The 23,792-nt window shown below is 37.2% G+C and overlaps 1 protein-coding gene across 2 annotated transcripts in view; it reads left to right on the top strand.

Moving 5' to 3' along the window:
* The window catches only part of SPDYA (speedy/RINGO cell cycle regulator family member A), a 35,780-nt gene that overhangs the window by 7,358 nt on the left and 4,630 nt on the right, over nt 1-23,792 (top strand). For both annotated transcript variants that reach the window (XM_036874081.1, XM_036874082.1), the window contains 3 exons: nt 1,707-1,792; nt 6,805-6,976; nt 14,358-14,655. In XM_036874081.1, the coding sequence (XP_036729976.1) occupies nt 1,707-1,792; nt 6,805-6,976; nt 14,358-14,655 (556 nt within the window). The remainder of the gene's footprint in view (nt 1-1,706; nt 1,793-6,804; nt 6,977-14,357; nt 14,656-23,792) is intronic.

Genomic DNA, 23,792 nt, shown 5'->3' with positions numbered 1-23,792 from the left:
AGTTAGAATTTCAGCTTTATAAATGTCATCTTAGACCAGTAAGTCATATCAGAAAATTCAGCATGACTTCGTATCACATTTAAAATAACACGCTATGGGACTTCCCTGGTGGCACAGTGGTTAAGAATCCGCCTGCCAGTGCAGGAGACACGGGTTTGATCCCTGGTCCGGGAAGATCCCACATGCTGTGGAACATCTGGGCCCATGTGCCACAACTGCTGGGCCTGCGCTCTGGAGCCTGCGAGACACAACTACTGAGCCCGCATGCTGCAACTGCTGAGGCCTGTGTGCCTGGAGCCCGTGCTCTGCGACGGGAGGGGCCACCGCAGTGAGAGGCCCGCGCACCACAACGAGGAGTAGCCCCCCCACGCCGCAACTAGAGAAAGCCGGCATGCAGCAACGAAGACCCAACACAGCCATAAATAAATAAATAAATAAATAAATAAATAATGTGCCAACCAACAGAAAAGGGAATGAACAGAAGACTAGCTCATGATTAAATACCCACTAATTTCATATTGATGTGAACTCTTACTTTAAGCTTAAGATAACAATAAAATCAGAGGGTTTTTTTAATTTTGAAAATTTTTAGAAAATTTCAAACATACAACTTATAGTAGAGAGAATAGAACAAAGACCCTCCATGTGCCTGTCATCCAGCTAAAACAATGATCAACTCACGGCCATTCTTGTTTCTTCTAATCTCTCTCCCCAAACGTGGATTATTTTGAAGCAAGTCCCAGACATCCTAACATTTTATCCATAAATATTTAAAGGTGTACTTCTAAAAGGTGAGATCTTTTTAAACATAATCAGTGTCATTGATGCTTTTAAAAATTGACAGTAATGCCTTAATGTCAAATATCCAGTTCATGTGGAGTTCTAAAGTTTAAAATTTTACAATTTTAAGCACCTTATAGTAATTAAAGTTGTTGGACAGCAGGGGGCAGTGCCTTTAAAGTAACTAACCAGGAGTACTGTATCCTAACAGTCAATATATCAAGAGTCCTCTACTGAAAGTTACCTTGAAAATTTGGAATCACCTTTGTGGCCAAACCTGTGAAGGTAGCATGAATTAGGCATTTTATGAGAGGGAGTCTATTATCAATATATCAGTATCATAACTTGTTTTTAACTTGAACAGGCAGAACCTGGCATGGGTCCTAATAGCAGGCTAGACATATGTCTTCCTAATAGTACATTTAAACACTTTTATTCCAGTGAAAATAGAGCCATGTTGTTCTAATTTCTGGTTAGAAGTTATTTTTCAAAAATTATTTTAAAAAGTGAGTATGGATGTCTGCAACTAACTCAAAGGGTTGAGGGGAAAAATTTTTGCATATACACATACATCAAGCCAGTGTGGCAACAGAAAAACAATTGGTGAATCTAGGTGAAGGATGTATGGTTATTCACTTGATTATTATTTCAGCTTCTCTATAGGTTTGAATAGATGGCAATAATAAAATTTAGAGGTTAAAATTATAATTATAAAATTATAATTTAATCATAAATGATCCAGAACTATTTCTCACTGTTCATATGGATTAAAGAAAGCCAAAAAAATAAGGACTCGAATAAATAGCTAATTCTATAATAAGGATAAATAATGCTTTATTGTTTTAGTTTATAAAGGTAACTATTTTAAAGCAGTTTTACTATGAAAGCAAAACATTAATATTAACTTTTAACTTTTTTCCCTATAGTATCTTTTGGCTATGACCTTTGTTTATTTCAAGAGAGCTAAATTTACTATAAATGAGCATACCAGGATAAATTTCTTTATTGCTCTGTAAGTATGCTTTCTACTAAGTGATTTTTGTGCAAGTTATTTATAATATATACAATACCTTATTTAAAATAGAGGCTGTTTAAAACCTGATGTATATCTTTGAATAGGCCTTCCTGTTTAAAAGCTGTATGGTTTTTTACTTTAATAGGATATTCTTATGTTCTTTTCACTGGTCTTATCCTGCCATATGCCTAACATTTATTATTCAATATTCCACTTGAGTTTGTATTGTACCTTTCACATTTCCATAATTTATATAGTGTTCCACATAAATTATCCCAGATTTTCCTCTTTTGGACTTAGAGATTTTTTAAAAGCCAGAATATTCTCTTTGAAATTTAATGTATAGTAAAAATTATTATCATTATTGCCCTTTTACACTGAACAGCTTGTGGAAAATGCTCTAGACATCTCAATATCAAAACCTTTTCTACCTAGTACCTGGATATAATGCTGCAGTTTGGAATATATGAATATAATTTTAAGTACCTAACTAGGGAACTACATATAAAAATATTTAAGTTGAATACCACAACAACCGTTAGCACTGAAGTATTTATTTAAAGTCTGTTTAATTCAGAATCAAAGAGTGATTCAAGAAATAGGACTAGAAGAAATTGATCTCTGCATGTTTTCAGCAGACACATTTCCCCATGCATAGGAAAAAATGAACTCAATATAAAATTTGAGTTGATGATTGCTAAATTGGGGGAATATAATAGTATTAGCTAATATTGAGTATCATGTGCAAGGTACCACAAAAATGTTTTCTATAAACTCATCTAATCTTCCCTATAAGATACATTTTTTAATTATCTCCATTTTACAGATGGGGAAATTGAAACTTAGGAAGATTAAGTACTTTCCAAGATCACAAAAGTTAGTAATCAGCAAATTCAGGTGTGACTTGCCAGTGGCCAAATTCAGCCATTTAACACTAAGCTGCTGTTTACATGTCTCTTAGCATTATATCTGTATGTTGATGCAATATCTATTTTATAGTTTTTTTCTCACCTGAAAATTGAAAACAAATCAAAAGAAACCTTATTTAAATCTTACCAGATGCCCCAAATTGGATTTGACAAGTTTTGTAAAGTTATTACCAGCAAAGCACTGTGTTAGCTTACACTATGTAGTAGCATGTCAGGTTGCATTGCATGTTGTATTATAAGCTCCATATGAAAAGTAACATGAATTATAATTTCCATTTTTATATCTAATCATTCTTTTGATACAACCTCACTCAATAGTTCTCATTAAATATTTTCTCAGCCACAGTTCTAACTCAACTCCTTTTCCTTTCTATATATTCTTATAACACTCTGAACTTCTATTATCATTTTCCTATATTCTCTTTCAGTTATGTATTTATTTCATACTTGATTGCCTTTTCTACTTGACTGTAGACTCCTTAAGGGCAAGGAATGTGTATCTTACTTTTTTTGCATACTTCAGTGGCTGACATAGGAGGTTCTTAATTCTTTATTTGAATAAACATAATTAACCCTATGCAAAAGAAATGGACTCTGCTCCAAGAAAAATCTATTTCAAATTAGAAGACAGCTTACATGTGTAAGAGACAGATATTTCATTACATTGAGCCTGAAAAATTGTTAATGTAGAATAGAATCATAATGTGGTCCTGATACTAGAGTACCATAGTCCATTATAGATTTTTTATAATCCGCAAGCATGAAAGGGGCCAACCTCCAGCTCTATCTACAGTTTACTAAGAACTCTCAGGGATACTAAAGTGAGAAATTACTTTATGTAATTTCACAAAGGACATGATTTGACTCATATAACTGAATGGGTTTAACAATGAGGTGCTTTATAATAAGGTAATATATATATATAATGTAATATAGTAAGGTAATATTAAAATACTTAGTTATTTTAAGGGAGGATAAAACTATGTAGGTATTCATTTTATATTAATGTAACTAAATATGAATATGCACATGGTTAAAAAATATATATAGGAGGGTATACAATTAAAAGTAAGTCTTCCTCATATCTCAAGACCTTGACCTCCCTCCTCAAGGACAGTTAACAGTTTCATATGTATGTGTCTAGAAATAATTTTCTATATATGAACCAGTGTGTATATTACATGAATAGAGATGTACTATACACTTCTGTGCCTTTAAAATTTTTTTAATGTGAAATATTTACAAAAGAGTGTATGGAATGTATACGTATGTGTGTGTAAAAGAATAGAAGCAAAACAAATACTCATGTACCCATGACTCAAGAATAGAACACTGCCAGAATCTTAGAAACTCATAGCACAGTTTCCCAGTTAGAGCCCCCTCCCTTCCACAAGTAATCATTTTCTTACTTTTCTTTATTCTATGTATATAACTCTAAATAATATATTATTTGGTTATTCCTATTTGGGGGCTATATAATAAAATAATTATATACCATAATTACCATTATCATTCTTCTGTAACTTTCTTCTTTTGCTTTATAATATTATTTTGAGATTCATTTCTATTGATACATGTAGCTGTAGTTCATTTCATTTTTACTGCAGAATAATATTCTATTGTTTCTTATATATTTGCATTTTTTCCTACCATCTTGTTGTGTATTTTGTGTATGTCCCATTTTTTTCTTCTTTCCCCTCCATTTTTATCTTTTTGATTGAGATTTTTTTTTTTTTTTTTTTTTTTGGCTGCGTTGGGTCTTCGTTGCTGCGCGCGGGCTTTCTCTAGTTGCGGCAAGCGGGGGCTACTCTTCGTTGCGGTGCACGGGCTTCTCATTGCAGTGGCTTCTCTTGTTGCGGAGCATGGGCTCTAGGCGTGCGGGCTTCAGTAGTTGTGGCTCATGGGCTCAGTAGTTGTGGCCCGCGGGCTCTAGAGCGCAGGCTCAGTAGTTGTGGCTCACGGGCTTAGTTGCTCCGTGGCATGTGGGATCTTCCCGGACCAGGGCTCGAACCCGTGTCCCCTGCACTGGCAGGCGGATTCTTAACCACTGCGCTACCAGGGAAGCCCAGATTGAGATTTTAATATTTTTACTTTTGACACCTTCTTTTCCTCTACATGTTTGGAAATCTTACATTCTATATCTATTCTTTTAGCAATTGCCCTAGTTATTTTTAATTACAAGACCCTTAAGCATTTTAACTCTAATCACTCTTCCCAACTTCTATTCTCTTGTTTTGCAATTCTACTAGTTCTACCTGATGCCCTCCAAAAGGTTAGACATTATTATTGTTGTTTTATAAATTCAACATTTGTTTAGATTTGCCCATATATCTATATATCTTTGATTACTATTCCTTGCATCTCAAACCTTCCACTTGGGATCATTTGTCTTCCTTTCTGATTGCTTTTATTTTATTTTATTTATTTATTTATTTTTTAAGAGTAGTGTTTTAGAAATGGCTTTTATTTATTTATTTATTTGTTTATCTCTGGCTGTGTTGGGTCTCCGTTTCTGTGCGAGGGCCCTCTCCAGTTGCGGCGAGCGGGGGCCACTCCCCATCGTGGTGCGCGGACCTCTCACTATCGCGGCCTCTCCTGTTGCGGAGCACAGGCTCCAGACGCGCAGACTCAGTAGCCGTGGCTCACGGGCCCAGTTGCTCTGCGGCACGTGGGATCTTCCCAGACCAGGGCTCGAACCCGTGTCCCCTGCACCGGCAGGCAGACTCCCAACCACTGTGCCACCAGGGAAGCCCAGGGAAGCCCCCTGATTGCTTTTAAGACCCTCTTTTCTTGGGTGTTTGTTAATTCTAGTATCTTCACACTTCAGGGACTGTTTCTGTTCATGGTGCCTTGTTCCCTTGTATGTTTTGTAATTTTTTTTATTGTGAGTCGCCTGTTTTTCTTAGAAAGTCATCTATGGAGCTTGCATTGTTTCCAGTGAGAAATCTGCTCCATCCTTATCTCTGTTCCTGTGTTATCTAAGTTCCTGTGTTATCTAACATGTCTTATTTTTTTTCTCTGACTGCTTTTAAGATTTTCTCTTTATTACTGGTCCTAAGTAATTAATTATGATATGCCTTAGTATAATTTTCTTCATGTTTTGTGCTTTGGAGTTCACTGAGCTTCTTTGTGGGTTTATAGTTTTCATCAAATTTCAAAAATTTTCAGTCATTACTTCTTCAAATGTTTTTTCTGTCCACCCACCACCCTTTAGGGATTCCAATTTCACCTTTATTAGGCTGCTTAAAGTTGTCTCGCAGCTTATTGATGCTCTGTTCATTATTTTTGTTTCCTTTTCTCTGTGTGTTTCATTTTAGATAGTTTATATTGCTATGTCTTCAATGCACAAATCTTTTCCTCTGCAAAATTTAATCTGCTGTTAACCCTACTCAATGTATTTTTCATTGTACACATAGTTTTCATCTCTAGAGGTATACTTTCAATGTGTCTAATCTTTTTGAACATCTGGAATAATTATAACTGTTTTAGTATCCTTGTCTGTTACTTCTATCATGTGAGTCAGTTTTGATTGACTGATGATTCTTCTTATCTGTCCGGTTTTCCTGCTTTTATGCATGCCTGATCCCCCCTCAGGTATTTGAGTGTAGGGAAAGACCGTAAGAATAGAGGGAACAGAGTGACTAACATTCACCCAGGGCTGGAAATAGTGCCTGTTCCCACCAGCCAGACTGAAAAAACTTATAATTCACACTGAGTAATTCAGTACTGAGTAGAGTACTCAGGAACGTCTTGCCTTAGTGGCGAGTAATTAGCCCCAGACTGAACATTGCTCCAGATCCACCTAACAAATCATGAAAGCAAGACTTGAAAGGATCAGACTGTTTCCATATAACTGCATCCCAGAGCAAAGCTCAAGATTGATAGGAATATAAATGTATCCAGAACTCAACAAGGTAAAATTCACTGTATCTCTATTTTTGATCTACCTTTCTTTAATCATGCATAAGGTTGAACATCTTTTATGTGTTTATAAACGTGTGTGTGTGTGTGTGTGAGAGAGAACTGTCTGTTCCTGTCCTTTACCCATTTCTTTTTTGAGTTGTTGGTCTTCTTTGCTAGGTATCTGGCTAATACAGTTGAAGAAGATGAAGAAGAAGCCAAATACGAAATTTTTCCATGGGCTTTAGGGAAAAACTGGAGAAAATTATTCCCTGATTTCTTAAAGTTAAGGGACAAACTCTGGGATAGAATTGACTATAGGGCTATTGTAAGCCGGAGATGCTGTGAGGAGGTAAGATTTTTACATGCGTTATATATATAATCTCTGTCTTCTCTTTATGTAGTTTTCCTTGTCTTGTTTTTTAATGTGCTTTTAATGTTTCACTTTTTTTTTTGTATATGAAGGGTAAACCATTAACCTTGATGATTACCATGAGTACAACTTTTATATTACAATGTTGATGTTTTAATTTTATACCACAATAATTAAAAATTGTCATTTCTGTTTTTCAGAGAAGCCTACTTCTGTAGAAAGTATTTTTATTGTAGAGTGTTTCTCTTCTCTAAAAGATCACCAGTATATTGGGAAAGAATAGCATGCACATTCCAAAATACGTCATGGTAATAACATTGGAGCTGAATAATAATTTCCATTAAATAATTTCTGTTAAAGTATCAAAATTTCAAGTCCCCAAGGTTGAAATGTGAACTACATGGTATAAAATAAGTTTAAAAACTATACCTCTTTTCACATAGCATACATAAAGTTTCCTTGATGCCAGATTCTATTAATATAAAGCAGAAAGACACTAAAAATTAAAAGATTAGTTATTTTATCTAATGTTCTGGTTTTCAGTAAAGAAAGTTAATGTTTCAAACTAAAAAAATTTGGAGTAGAAAATTAAATGGAAGGCAATGATCACTATGAGGCAGTACTAGTTCAGAGAAGTTTAGTGAATGTGGGCTAGATAATGCTGTAATTAAATGAAGTCATATGGGACTTCCCTGGTGGCGCAGTGGTTAAGAATCCACCTGCCAATGCAGGGGACACAGGTTCAATACCTGGTCCGGGAAGATCCCACACGCTGTGGAGCAACTAAGCCCATGCACCACAACTACTGAGCCTGCGCTCTAAAGCAGGGGTCGCCAACCCCCAGTACCGGTCCACGACCTGTTAGGAACTGAGCTACACAGCAGGAAGTGAGCAGCGGGTGAGTGAGCAAAGCTTCGTCTGCCGCTCCCCATCGCTCACATTACCACCTGAACCATCCACCCCCACCAGTGGAAAAATCGTCTTCCATGAAACCAGTGCCTGGTGCCAAAAAGGTTGGGGACCTCTGCTCTAGAGCCCACGAGCCACAACTACCAACCAAGCCCACGCGCTACAACTACCGAGCCCACGCGCTACAACTACTGAAGTCTGTGTGCTCTAGGGCCCGTGTAGCCACAACTACTGAGCCTGCATGCTGCAACTATTGAAGCCTGTGCGCCTAGAGCCCGTGCTCCGCAACAAGAGAAGCCACCGCAATGAGAAGCCCACGCACCGCAACAAAGAGTAGTCCCCGCTCGCTGCAACTAGAGAAAGCCCGCGTGCAGCAACGAAGACCCAATGCAGCCAAAAAAAAAAAAAAAAAAAAAAGAAGTCATATCTAGTTTAATGACTACAGGCCAAAGGAGCCAATTAATGGATTAGTGTCAGACCTGAGGGAAGACTTCAGAGGTGTGTCACAGAACTCTGCCCAGAATTAACCTTGTTAATTATATTAATGAGATGAAGATATAGCAGTTATGCATATTTGTGGATTAAATTAGGATTGTTGAATGTTGGGGGAAATGCAAGGATTCAGAAATAATTTAGAAGACTGTGCAGCAGGCCAAGTCTTTACAAGATTATATTCAATAGAAAAATATGAAAAGTTGGGTATATATGACCCACCTCCCCAAATTAATGGCTCCTCATTAAGGAATTTAAAGGACTCATTCCAATTACAGGGCACTGAAAAAGTCCTGTCTTGTTATTTTTTGTCACTACCTCCCTAGGTGAGGAGTGGGTAATTTGCGCACCTGTTGCCATCCTTGATGTGATAGCGGGCCTTATTTGAACACTCTGATTTTTTCAAAGTAAATGCTTCAAGCCCTGTAGAACACTCAGCTAAGTACATGGAGGGGGCACTGGAGGCAAGAGGCCAGGATAGGCAATGCTTCCTCATGGCAGGTTGCTTACCCACTCCTAAAATACAACGACTAGCATTTTAACTGCAACAACTTTATTCTGTTGGAGCTGGAATTACCTCAGTTGCTGGCACCAGACAAAGAGACAGAGCATTATGTGGCTTAATGGTGTATGTGTAAAAGACTACAAAGTTTTAGACACCTGGAAAGTCAGTTGTGTAATAGGATTTACAGAAAAGTTTAGTCTCTCAAGGCTTCAACACTGAGAACTAACAGATCTCTCTCCTAATTCCAGATCTGCATATCCAATTTTTTATTTACATTTCATTATCTAGTAGATACCCCAAACTTAACATGCTGAAAATTGAGTTTTTGATTCCCCCACATAGACCTCCACACTTGCTCCTCCTGCAATCTTCCACATGTTAATAAATGGTAACTTCATCATTCCAGTTGTTCAGGCCAAAAAGCTGTCACCCTAGACTTTTTTTTTTTCCACATCTATACTTTAAAGAAAAGCCAGCATCTTACCATTTCTCACCACCTCCACCACTAAACCCTACTTTAATTGTCATCTCTTGCCTCAACTATTGTCATAACTTTCCAAATAGTCTCCCTTACAATCTTTCTTCCCTATAGTCTATTCTTCATAGCAGATTTAAAGAGTAAATCTTTTAGAAAATCAAATCATGTCTCCTTTACTCAAAAGCCTCCAGAGGCTTCCCATCTCACATAGAGTAAAAGACACAAAGTGCTTATCCTGGATCTACATGGTCTGCCAACTCTCCTCCTTTATCTCTTTCACTTCATCTCCCATCCTTGTTCATTTCACTGCAACCACTCTGGCCTACTTGCTATTCTTCAAATGCACCAAGGACACTCCCACCTCAGGGTCTTTGCATTTGCCATTCCTATTACCTGGAATGCTTTTCCCCAGAAATTCATATGCTTCACTTCCTCACTTCATTCAGGACTCTGCTTAAATGTCACCTCAGAAAAACTGTTCCTTACCACCCTATACTGAGTAGTAACTCCCTCAATGGAATAAAAATTGAAGAGTCCAGTTGACTTTTGGCAAGGGTACCAAGAAAATTAAGTGGGGAGTGAATCATCTTTTCAACAAATTGTACTGGAACAACTGGATGTCCACGTGCAAAAGAAAGCACTTGGACCCCTACTCCATATTATATATAAAAAGCTAACTCAAAATGGATCAAAGACCTAAATTTAAGAGCTAAAAACTGTAAAAATCTTATAACATAGGGGTTACACCTTCATGACCTTGGATTAGGTTTCTTAGATATAATACCAGAAGCACAAGCAAGAATAGGAAATACAGATAAAATGTACATCATCAAAATTTTAAACTCTTGTTCTTCAAAGGACACCATTAAGAAAGTGAAGAGACAACCCACAAACTGGAAGAAAAATTTTGCAAATCATCTCTCTTATAAGGCACTTATATCTAAAATATATAAACAGCTCTTACAACTCAGTAAAGAGACAACCCAATTTTTTAAAGGACAAAGGATCTGAATATGTATTTCTTCAAAAAAGATATTCAGATGGGCAAAACACATGAAAAGTTGCTCAACATCATTAGCCATCAGAAAAATGCAAAATCAAAAACACAAAGAGATATCACTTTACACCCACTAGGATGACTATAATTTTTTTTTAAAAAAGACAATAACAAGTATTGATAAGGATGTGCAGAAATTGGAAACCTTATACACTTCTGGTGGGATTGTAAAATCATGTAGTTGCTTTGGAAAACAGTCTGGCATTTCCTCAAAATGCTAAACAGAGTTACCATATGACCCAGCAATTCCACTCCTAGTTTTATACTCAAAAGAAATGAAAACTATCTCCACACAAAAACTTGTGCATGAATGTTCATAGCAAGCAGCCTTATTCATAATAGTCAATAGTTGTGAAAACAGTCGAAATGTCCAGCAGCTAATTAATGGATCGACAAAGTATCTATACAATGATATATTACTTGACAATTAAAAGGAATAAAGTACTGATACATGTTACAAAGTGGATGAACCCTGAAAACATTATGCTAAGTGAAAGAAGCCAGTCCCCAAAGGACCACATATTATATGTTTCATTTATATCAACTGTGAAGAATATATAATCCAAAGTGACAGAAAGTGGTTGCCTGGGGATGAAGGGAGAGAGGAATGCAGTAACAGTGCCTGACTTGTAGTAGGTGCTCAGTAAATATAGCTGACTGACAGAATGAATGGAACTTAAAGCTTCTGATTCTTTTTCATACCTTCTTATCTATGAAGACAAACAACAACAAGGACCTACTGTATAGCACAGGGATTCCCTGGGCTAATTCTTGGGCTTCCCTGGTGGTGCAGCAGTTAAGAATCCGCCTGCCAATGTGGGGGACATGGGTTCGAGCCCTGGTCTGGGAAGATCCCACATGCCGCGGAGCAGCTAAGCCCGTGTGCCGCAACTACTGAGCCCACGTGCCACAACTACTGAAGCCCACGTGCCTAGAGCCCATGCTCCACAACGAAGAGAAGCCACCGCAATGAGAAGCCTGTGCACCACAACGAAGAGTAGCCCCCGCTCGCCACAACTAGAGAAAGCCCGTGTGCAGCAACGAAGACCAAACCCTACTTTAATTTAAACCCTACTTTAATTTTTAACTTTGACCTCCGCAGCCAAAAATAAATAAATTTTAAAAAAACAAAAAACAATTCTTTACCGAGCTCACCTAGCACTGACCCTTATCCAGATAGATAAGCTAGATAAAGATAAGATTTTTTTTTTTTTTGGTTGTTCCAACCAGGTACATTTGAATCATGTTGGTGTACAGAAAAAGAAATTACCTAGTAGATTTTATCCTGTTCTCTTAAGTATTCATTTAACAGCTAATTTATGAGTAAGACACTAAGTTCAGTGTTGTGGAGATTTATTATAAAGAAGTATTACATCCTCCTTGCCCTGAAGTTTGCTGCATTATAGTAGCAAGACATGCTGTTAGAAATTTAGTTTTCTATGCATTTGTTAAGAGTCCAGTACTGGCATACTGTCAACCCATTTTTTAGTCACATATCCTAAAATAAACTCAAGTTACGATAGTAGCTACAAACTGGCTTACAGTAATTATACTATACACTTGCATTGTGCTTTACAAATTTATATTTTCATATAAATTATCTTCTTATCCTTACAAAAATACTTGTGAGGACCAAGGAGGTTGAGATTTACTCAAGATCATGTATCAGTTAAGTGGCAGAGCCAGAACTTGACTTCACATCTAATGGCTTCCCAGTGTTCTGTTTTCTCTGACATCTAGCCTCCATCTCTTACGTTGGTTAGTTTAGAAAATGCACTTATATCTATTATGTTATCTCAGGAATGAAATAGCTTAATAGATAAGAGTGTGTGCATGCATTTTTCTAGGTGTGTTAGCATGTGGAGAGACTATGATGCCTAGCTTATTGCAGAAAGAACAGTACCAGATCTTCTATATTGTGCCCTTTACTTCATATTTCCCTCTGCTTTTTTCACTAGACTTTGCTATATAGGATTCCTACAAAAATTATATTGCTGAGGGCTCATAATGTTAGTGGCCTCTAATTCTTAAATATTTTCATCTATCATTAAAAAATATTTAATGACTGCATAATATTGTGGAGAAGGCATTTGAAAGAGAGGTGTATGAGAAACTATTCCTGTCCAGAGGGGGCTTTCGGCAGAACAGGTTACATGCATAAAAATATACATCTGAGTGCTAACATTTACATGCTGAGTCCTAATATAGCATTAACAATAAAACAAGAAAATCTGAAAGCTGGAGTTTCTAGAAAGGTGGGACTTATGTTGAGCATTGAAGGAAAAGAAATACTAAGACAAATAAAGGGAAAGGACATTCCAGACATGAGCAATAAAGACAGAAATATTGAGAAAAATAGTAGATAAATATGGAAGGAATAAGAAAATTTGATATTCTACTTCTTCACCTTGGGTATCTCTGCACCTAGTTTTACATTGTCATAGAAATGTGTATATTTAGAGTTAACATCTTTATTTACTTCTACCTTTTAAAAGATATATAACTTTATTACATGTCTTTGGTTGAAAACTGTTTTGAAGGATTTAAGAAGTAGATTATAAAATAAATCCAATCCTAAAGTACACTTTAAAAATTAGCGTTGCTAGTATTCTTTATGCATTGTTTTGGGGGAGGCACAATAACCCTATTTTCTGAGGGAATCAGCTTTAATCTGGGGGTTTTAAGGTTTTCATTCTTAACAGCAAAAGCCTTCTTTCCAAACAAAATTTTACACACAATCCCCCAAATTGAGGTCCTCCACCTGCTCTGTCTTTCCTTAGCCCCTCCTGTGACCCCTAACGTTGTCTGTGAAACCTAGGGCTCCTCAAACCAGTTTGAAAATCACTCGTCTAGGCAATTAATAAAGCACTGTCTGTCTTTTTTGAATTATAGTTTTGTCTGGATACTTGAATAAATTTTTTTAAAAAGCACTGTCTAGCTCTCAAATTCTACAATTCTCATTTACCTTGGGTCATTGATAACCGCAACTAAACATTTTTGCTTAGAAGTAACATTCTAACATTCTGTTTAGAAGTTTTAGACACCATGAGGTCAGCATGTAGGTACACTTCACTAGCTTGTCTTAAAATGGCTATCATTTGCCAGATGTTTACTATGTGATAAGGATTTTACACGTATTTAACCTTCAGGACAATCCTATGAGGCAGATGGTATCCCCAGTTTTCCATATGAAGATATTGAGGCTCAGAAAGGTTAAGTAACTTGCAAAGTATCATACAACTAGGAAGTGGCAGAGCCAGAATAAGAAACTAAGTCTATCCTGACTCTGAAGGCAGTGTGTTCTCTAACCGACCTTAGAGAACAATGCCTGACAGGTAGTGTGGAATCTTAAGTACTTTCTGAATAATCCCTCATCTAATCCTTGCAACAATCCTCTACAATAGACACCATTATTCTCTCCATACCACAGACAAGAGAACAGGAACAGAGAGGTTAAGCACCTACCTGTGTTTTCATTCACCTATCTTCTTGCTGTGATTGCAAACATGTTAAGATTAGCCTAACATACATAGCTGGAAACCTCAATTAAAAATATTGTTTTCAACCCAGTACATTCCAGAGAATTATGTATTGTTTTGGGCTAACTGTATTATCTTTCCCAAACCTGTAATATCCAGAATTGAAAAACCTGGAAGGTTGCTTCAGTTCTATTTACTGTTTGAAATAATTTAAATACTTTATCAATTATTATCTTAAGGATCCAAGCAATGAATCACTTTATAGGTAATATTGCCTTATCTGGAAATGCTTTTCTTATAAAAAAAAAAAAAAACCAACATTGGTGAGATTTTTAGATCTAGTTTTACAGGTAGCCTGTTCTTGAGTTATAATTTTTGTTCTTAATTTTACTGAATTTTAAAATCTTATTAAAATTCTAAAAGAAAGCTTTCCACCATAGGTTATGGCCATTGCTCCAACCCATTACATATGGCAACGAGAACGCTCTGTGCATCACAGTGGAGCTGTTAGAAACTACCACAGAGATGAAGTTCAACTGCCCCGGGGACCTAGTGCCACACCGGTAGATTGTTCGCTCTGTGGTAGAAAAGGAAGATACGTTAGACTGGGATTGTCTTCATCATCATCTTCATCCAGTGATACAGTAGAGGTGGTGGAGAAACATTCTCAGGAATCACACAACTCATTCTCAATGGACATAATAGTTGATCCTTCTCAAGCTTATAGCTATTCTCAAGGTATGACTTAGAGATATGTCAGAATTAGATCTATGAATGTTATTAATAAATCCGAGTTATCTATTGACCAGTAGTCAGCCCTTATAGGCAGGAGTACATAATTATTTATATACTACAATATGAGTTAAAGTAGTATTGAAAGTTTTCCCTTTTCAAGTACTACTTTTTGTCTTGGTATTGTTTTGTGGTAGCTTACCTAAGCTAAGAGATTTTTAATGTGACTTTTGTTAAACTGAAACCTAATTCACCATAGATCTCAAGTATTTTAAGAGCCTGAACCATTTTCTTTGAAATGTTTATTTTATTCAAAAGAAGTTTTAAGAAGAGAATAAATTTACTTGTAATCTCACCATGCAGCTTTATCAGTAATTAACTATTGGTTTCTTCTACACACTTTTTAAAATTGGGATAAAATTGACATATAACACTGTATTAGTTTTAGGTGTATAACATAATGATTAACACAATAAATTTAGTTAACATCCATCACCACACAGTTACGGTTTTTTTTCTTGTGATGAGAACTTTTAAGATACACTCTCTTAGCAACTCTCAAATGCACAATCTTGTTAACTATAGTCACCATGCTGTAGATTATATCCCCAGTATATCCCCAGAACTTATTTATCTTATTACTGGAAATTTGTACTTTCCACTACCTTCAACCACTACCCCCCCACCCCCCCGCTTCCTCTGGCAACCACCATTTGGTGGTGTATCTATCAGTTCAGGTTTTTAAATTTATTTTTAATTTTTGTTTAATATTTATTTATTTAGGCTGTGTCGGGTCTTAGTTGCAGCGTGCAGGCTCTTCGTTGCGGTGGGCAGGCTTCTCTCTAGTTGTGGTGCACAGGCTCCAGAGCGCGCAGGCTCAGTCATCCCATGGCATGTGGGATTTTAGTTCCCTGACCAGGGATCGAACCCACGTCCCCTGCATTGGAAGGTGGATTTGTAACCACTGGACCACCAGGGAAGTCCTGAGTTCAGTTTTTTTTAGATTTCACATATAAGTGAGATCACACAGTATTTGCCTTTCTCTGTCTCACTTATTTCACTTAGCACAATGCCCTCAAGGTCCATCCATGTTGTCACAAATGGCAGGATTTCCTTCTTTTTTAAGATATATATATATAGATAGATAGTCACATTTTCTTTATTTTCTTTATCCATTCATCCATTGATGGACACTTAAGTTGTTTCCATTTCATGTCTTGACTATTGCAAATAATGCTGCACTGAACATGGGTGTGCAGGTATCTTTTCAAGATAGTGATTTTGTTTCCTTCAGATAATACCCAGAAGTGGAATTGCTAGAACATATGGTAGTTCTATGTTTAACTTTTTGAGGAACCGCCATACTGTTTTACATAGTGGCTGCATCCAACAGTGCACAAGTGTTCCCTTTTCTCCACATCCTCACCAACACTTGTTATTTCTTGTAAACAGCCATTCTAACAGGTGGGAGATGATATCTCATTGTGGTTTTAATTTGTATTTCCCTGCTAATTAGTGATGTTGAACACCTTTTCATGTACCTGTTGGCCACTTGTATGTCTTCTTTGGAAAAATGTCTATTCACTTCCTCTGCCCATTTTTTAATTGGATTTTTATTCTGTTGAGTTGTATGAGTTCTTTATATATTTTGGATATTAACCCCCTTGTCAGATATATGATTTGCAAATATTTTCTCCCATTTGGTAGGTTGCCTTTTCATTTTGTTGATGGTTTCCTATACTGTACAGAAGCTTTTTAGTTTGATGTAGTCCTGTTGTTTATTTTTGCATTTGTTGCCTTTGCTTTTGGTGTGAAATCCAAAAAACAGTTGCCAAGACCCATGTCAAGGACCTTACCCTCTGTTTCTTCTAGCAGTTTTGTGGTTTCAGGTCTTACATTCAAGTCTTTAATCCATTTTGAATTGATTTTTGTGCATGGTGTAAGATAGTGGTCCAGTTTCATTCTTTCACATGTGGCTGTCCCGTTTTTCCAACCCCATTTATTGAAGAGACTATCTTTTCCCAATATATTTTTGGCTCCTTTGTCATAAATTAACCATATGTGTGGGTTTATCTCTGGGCTGTCCATTCTGTTCCACTGATCTATGTGTCTGTTTTTATGCCAATACCATACTGTTTTCCTTACTATAGCTTTGTAATACTATACATTTTTCTATTTCTATTTTCTATTTTAAAAAATAGAACCATACTGTATCTATGCTTGCTTTTTTTTCACTTATCATAAAGCACTTCCCGATGTCATTATTTAGTCTTTGAAAACCTGATTTTTAGTCATGACATGGTATAAGTACCAAAATTTATTTGCATATTTTTTTTTGTTGGGATTTAAGTGGTTTTGAATAATGGTATTTTATATTAATTTGAAAATAATCATATGAACTGGAAATACTTTTAGTCAACCACACCCTAATTTTCATTTAAATTATTATTTATAAAGGTTGAGTACTTCTCTGACATTTCTCGATTTGAAACAGAACCAGAATGACATTCTACCAGCAGTGATCCTTTTTATTTCTTATAAAGCCTTTGCTCCAGATTTTCACCCATCTGAAGATGGACTGGCAGATTTCTTATGGTTCTCTCTAATTCTATAATGAGACCCACATTATTTCAGAATTTCACCTATTTATTTTTACCACATTCTTATGAGATTAGCAGTGGCTACTGAAGTTTTACTGAGAAATTAGACTCTTACGACTCTTGAAGGCAGGGGTCATGCCTATCACTGTTCCATTCCCTGGCCATAGTAATCACTGAACAAATTTGGCTGACAGCATAGTCTCTTCCCTTGTAACACCTCCAAGCATAATTTTTATTTGTTCACTCATATTTGAAAGTAAATAGGGTCTACCATAGGCTAAATTATAAGAGCTGCCTTTTAGCTTCCCTCCCCTCTCTCCTAGCCCCTTTTGTCTAGTCTTTGATCCTCATAATAGATAAGATTTACTAGATATGTAAAATGTTCCATGCAATGTGTTAAGGATTTTACATTCATAACCTCACTTAATATTCACAGCCAACCCCAAGGTAAATACTAGTATCTCCACTTTGTAGATAAGGAAACAGAGGCTTAGAGAGGTTAAAGAATTTGCCCAAGATGATTGAGAGAGTGACACTTGAACCAGGTCTGACTCTACTACAGCCTGAATTCCTATGATGTTCTGCTGCCCCCGTTGATGAAATCCTGCCTTCAGTAGTGAAAATAAGCTGCCACAGAAGTCTTCTAGCAGATTGCTAAGGACTAAAGAATTGGTGAACAAAGAACAAAGAACAAAGTCCCTGGCCCTGAACCAAGATGGCGGAGTAGAAGGATGTGCTCTCACTCCCTCTTGTAAGAACACCAGAATCACAACTAGCTGCTGGACAATCATCGACAGGAAGACACTGGAACTCACCAAAAAAGATACCCCACATCCAAAGACAAAGGAGAAGCCACAATGAGACGGTAGGAGGGGCGAAATCACAGTAAAATCAAATCCCGTAACTGCTGGGTGGGTGACTCACAGACTGGAGAACACTTATACCACAGAAGTCCACCCACTGGAGTGAAGGTTCTGAGCTCCACGTCAAGCTTCCCAACCTGCGGGTCCGGCAACAGGAGGAGGAATTCCTAGAGAATCAGACTTTGAAGGCTAGCGGGATTTGATTGCAGGACTTTGACAGGACTGGGGGAAACAGAGACTCCACTCTTGGAGGGCACACACAAAGTAGTGTGTGCATCAGGACCCAGGGGAAGGAGCAGTGACCCCAGGGGAGACTAAACCAGACCTACCTGCTAGTGTTGGAGGGTCTCCTGCAGAGGCAGGGGGTGGCTGTGGCTCACTGTGGGGACAAGGACACTGGCAGCAGAAGTTCTGGGAAGTACTCCCTGGTGTAAGCCCTCCCAGAGTCTGCCATTAGCCCCACCAAAGAGCCCAGGTAGGCTCCAGTGTTGGGTTGCCTCAGGCCAAACAACCAAGAGGGAGGGAACCCAGCCCCACCCATCAGCAGTCAATTGGATTAAAGTTTTACTGAGCTCTGCCCACCAGAGCAACAGTCAGCTCTACCCACCACCAGTCCCTCCCATCAGGAAACTTGCACAAGCCTCTTAGATAGCCTCATCCACCAGAGGGCAGACAGCAGAAGCAAGAAGAACTACAATCCTGCAGCCTGTGGAACAAAAACCACATTCACAGAAAGACAGACAAGATGAAAAGGCAGAGGGCTATGTACCAGATGAAGGAACAAGATAAAACCCCAGAAAAACAACTAAATGAAGTGGAGATAGGCAACCTTCCAGAAAAAGAATTCAGAATAATGATAGTGAAGATGATCCAGGACCTCGGGAAAAGAATGGAGGCAAAGATCGAGAAGATGCAAGGAATGTTTAACAAAGACCTAGAAGAATTAAAGAACAAACAAACAGAGATGAACAATACAATAACTGAAATGAAAACTACACTAGAAGGAATCAGTAGCAGAATAACTGAGGCAGAAGAATGGATAACTGACCTGGAAGACAGAATGGTGGAATTCACTGCTGCAGAACAGAAAAAAAGAAAAAAGAATGAAAAAAAAATGAAGACAGCCTAAGAGACCTCTGCAACAACATTAAATGGAACAACATTCGCATTATAGGGGTCCCAGAAGAAGAGAGAGAGAAAGGACCAGAGAAAATATCTGAAGAGATTATAGTCAAAAACTTCCCTAACACGGGAAAGGAAATAGCCACCCAAGTCCAGGAAGCACAGCGAGTCCCACACAGGATAAACCCAAGGAGGAACACGCCGAGACACACAGTAATCAAATTGACAAAAATTAAATACAAAGAAAAATTATTGAAAGCAGCAAGGGAAAAACGGGAAATAACATACAAGGGAACTCCCATAAGGTTAACAGCTGATTTCTCAGCAGAAACTCTACAAGCCAGAAGGGAGCAGTATGATACATTTAAAGTGATAAAAGGGAATAACCTACAACCAAGATTACTCTACCAGGCAGGGATCTCATTCATATTTGATGGAGAAATCAAAAGCTTTACAGACAAGCAAAAGCTAAGAGAATTCAGCACCACCAAACCAGCTCTACAACAAATGCTAAAGGAACTTCTCTAAGTGGGAAACACAAGAGAAGAAAAGGACCTACAAAAACAAACCCAAAACAATTAAGAAAATGGTCATAGGAACATACATATCGATAATTACCTTAAATGTGAATGGATTAAATGCTCCAACCAAAAGACACAGGCTCACTGAATGGATACAAAAACAAGACCCATGTATATGCTGTCTAAAAGAGACCCACTTCAGACCTAGGGACACATACAGACTGAAAGTGAGGGGATGGAAAAAGATATTCCATGCAAATGGAAATCAAAAGAAAGCTGGAGTAGCAATACTCATATCAGAGAAAATAGACTTTAAAATAAAGAATGTTACAAGAGACAAGGAAGGACACTACATAATGATCAAGGGATCAATCCAAGAAGAAGGTGTAAAAATTATAAATATATATGCACCCAACATAGGAGCACCTCAATACATAAGGCAACTGCTAACAGCTATAAAACAGGAAACAGACAGTAACACAATAATAGTGGGGGATTTTAACACCTCACTTACACCAATGGACAGGTCATCCAAAGTGAAAATAAATAAATAACGAAACAGAAGCTTTAAATGACACAATGGACCAGATAGATTTAATTGATATTTATAGGACATTCCATCCAAAAACAGCAGATTACACTTTCTTCTCAAGTGCGCATGGAACATTCTCCAGGATAGATCACATCTTGGGTCACAAATCAAGCCTCAGTAAATTTAAGAAAATTGAAATCATATCCAGCATCTTTCCTGACCACAACGCTATGAGATTAGAAATGAATTACAGGGGAAAAAACCGTAAAAAACACAAACACATGGAGGCTAAACAATACATTACTAAATAACCAAGAGATCACTGAAGAAATCAAAGAGGAAATCAAAAAATACCTAGAGACAAATGACAATGAAAACACGACAATCCAAAACCTATGGGATGCAGCAAAAGCAGTTCTAAGAGGGAAGTTTATAGCTATACAAGCCTACCTCAAGAAACAAGAAAAATCTCAAAAAACAATCTAACCTTACACCTAAAGGAACTAGAGAAAGAAGAACAAACAAAACCCAAAGTTAGCAGAAGGAAAGAAATCATAAAGATCAGAGCAGAAATAAATAGAAACAAAGAAAACAACAGCAAAGATCAATAAAACTAAAAGTTGGTTCTTTGAGAAGATAAACAAAATTGATAAACCATTAGGCAGACTCATCAAGAAAAAGAGGGAGAGGACTCAAGTCAATAAAATTAGAAATGAAAAAGGAGAAGTTACAACAGACACCACAGAAATACAAAGCATCCTAAAAGACTACTACAAGCAACCCTATGCCAATAAAATGGAAAACCTGGAAGAAATGGACAAATTCTTAGAAAGGTGTAACCTTCCAAGACTGAACCAGGAAGAAACAGAAAATATGAACAGACCTATCACAAGTAATGAAATTGAAACTGTGATTAAAAATCTTCCAACAAACAAAAGTCCAGGACCAGATGGCTTCACAGGTGAATTCTATCAAACATTTACAGAAGAGCTAACACCCATCCTTCTCAAACTCTTCCAAAAAATTGCAGAGGAAGGAACACTCCCAAACTCATTCTATGAGGCCACCATCACCCTGATACCAAAACCAGACAAAGATACTACAAAAAAAGAAAATTACAGACCAATATCACTGATGAATATAGATGCAAAAATCCTCAACAAAATACTAGCAAACAGAATCCAACAACACATTAAAAGGATCGTACACCATGATCAAGTTGGATTTATCCCAAGGATTCAAGGATTCTTCAATATATGAAAATCAATCAACGTGATACACCATATTAACAAATTGAAGAATAAAAACCATATGATCATCTCAATAGATGCAGAAAAAGCTTTTGACAAAATTCAACACCAATTTATGATAAGAACTCTCCAGAAAGTGGGCATAGAGGGAACCTACCTCAACATAATAAAGGCCATATACGACAAACCCACAGCAAACATCATTCTCTATGGTGAAAAACTGAAAGCATTTCCTCTAAGATCAGGAACAAGACAAGGATGCCCACTCTCACCATTATAATTCAACATAGTTTTGGAAGTCCTAGCCACGGCAATCAGAGAAGAAAAAGAAATAAAAGGAATACAAATTGGAAAAGAAGAAGTAAAACTGTCACTGTTTGCGGATGACATGGTACTATACAAAGAGAATCCTAAAGATGCCACCAGAAAACTACTAGAGCTAATCAATGAATTTGGTAAAGTTGCAGGATACAAAATTAATGCACAGAAATCTCTTGCATTCCTATACACTAATGATGAAAAATCTGAAAGAGAAATTAAGGAAACACTCCCATTTACCATTGCAACAAAAAGAATAAAATACCTAGGAATAAACCTACATAGGGAGACAAAAGACCTGTATGCAGAAAACTATAAGACACTGATGAAAGAAATTAAAGATGATACCAACAGATGGAGAGATATACCATGTTCTTGGATTGGAAGAATCAGTATTGTGAACATGACTATACTACCCAAAGCAATCTACGGATTCAATGCAATCCCTATCAAATTACCAATGGCATTTTTTACAGAACTAGAACAAAAAATCTTAAAATTTGTATGGAGACACAAGAGACCCCGAATAGCCAAAGCAGTCTTGAGGGAAAAAAAACGGAGCTGGAGGAATCAGACGTCCTGACTTCAGACTATACTACAAAGCTACAGTAATCAAGACAATATGGTACTGGCACAAAAACAGAAACATAGATCAGTGGAACAAGATAGAAAGCCCAGAGATAAACCCACGCACCTATGGTCAACTAATCTATGAGAAAGGAGGCAAGGATATACAATGGAGAAAAGATAGTCTCTTCAATAAGTCGTGCTGGGAAAACTGGACAGCTACCTGTAAAAGAATGAAACTAGAACACTCCCTAACACCATACACAAAAATAAACTCAAAATGGATTAGAGACCTAAATGTAAGACCAGACACTATAAAACCCTTAGAGGAAAATATAGGAAGAACATTCTTTGACATAAATCACAGCAAGATCTTTTTTGATCCACCTCCTAGAGTAATGGAAATAAAAACAAAAATAAACAAATGGGACCTAATGAAACTTAAAAGCTTTTGCACAGCAAAGGAAACCATAAACAAGACGAAAAGACAACCCTCTGAATGGGAGAAAATATTTGCAAACGAATCAACATACAAAGGATTAATCTCCAAAATATATAAACAGCTCATGTAGCTCAATATTAAAAAAACAAACAACCCAACCCAAAAATGGGCAGAAGACCTAAATAGACATTTCTCCAAAGAAGACATACAGATGGCCAAGAAGCACATGAAAAGCTGCTCAACATCACTAATTATTAGAGAAATGCAAATCAACACTACAATGAGGTATCACCTCACACCAGTTAGAATGGCCATCATCAGAAAATCTATAAACAACAAATGCTGGAGAGGGTGTGGAGAAAAGGGAACCCTCTTGCACAGTTGGTGCGAATGTAAACTGATACAGCCACTATGGAGAACAGTATGGAGATTCCTTAAAAAACTAAAAGTAGAATTACCATATGATCCAGCAACCCCACTACTGGGCATATACCCAGAGAAAACCATAATTCAAAAAGACACATGCACCCCAATGTTCATTGCAGCACTATTTACAATAGCCAGGTCACGCAAGCAACCTAAATGCCCATCAACAGATGAATGGATAAAGAACATGTGGTACATATATACAGTAGAACATTACTCAGCCATAAAAAGGAACGAAATTGGGTCATTTGTTGAGACGTGGATGGATCTAGAGACTGTTATACAGAGTGAAGTATGTCAGAAAGAGAAAAACAAATATCGTATATTAACGCATATATGTGGAACCTAGAAAAATGGTACAGGTGAACCGGTTTGCAGGGCAGAAATTGAGACACAGATGTAGAGAACAAACGTATGGACACCAAGGAGGGAAAGCTGCGGGGGGGGTGGTGGTGGTGGTGTGATGAATTGGGCGATTGGGATTGACATCTATCCACTGATG

Source organism: Balaenoptera musculus, chromosome 13, assembly GCF_009873245.2.
Source record: "Balaenoptera musculus isolate JJ_BM4_2016_0621 chromosome 13, mBalMus1.pri.v3, whole genome shotgun sequence".
Taxonomy (NCBI): Eukaryota; Metazoa; Chordata; class Mammalia; order Artiodactyla; family Balaenopteridae; genus Balaenoptera; species Balaenoptera musculus.
Note: the sequence above shows the minus strand (reverse complement) of the source record. Positions and strands in the feature narration are given on the sequence as shown.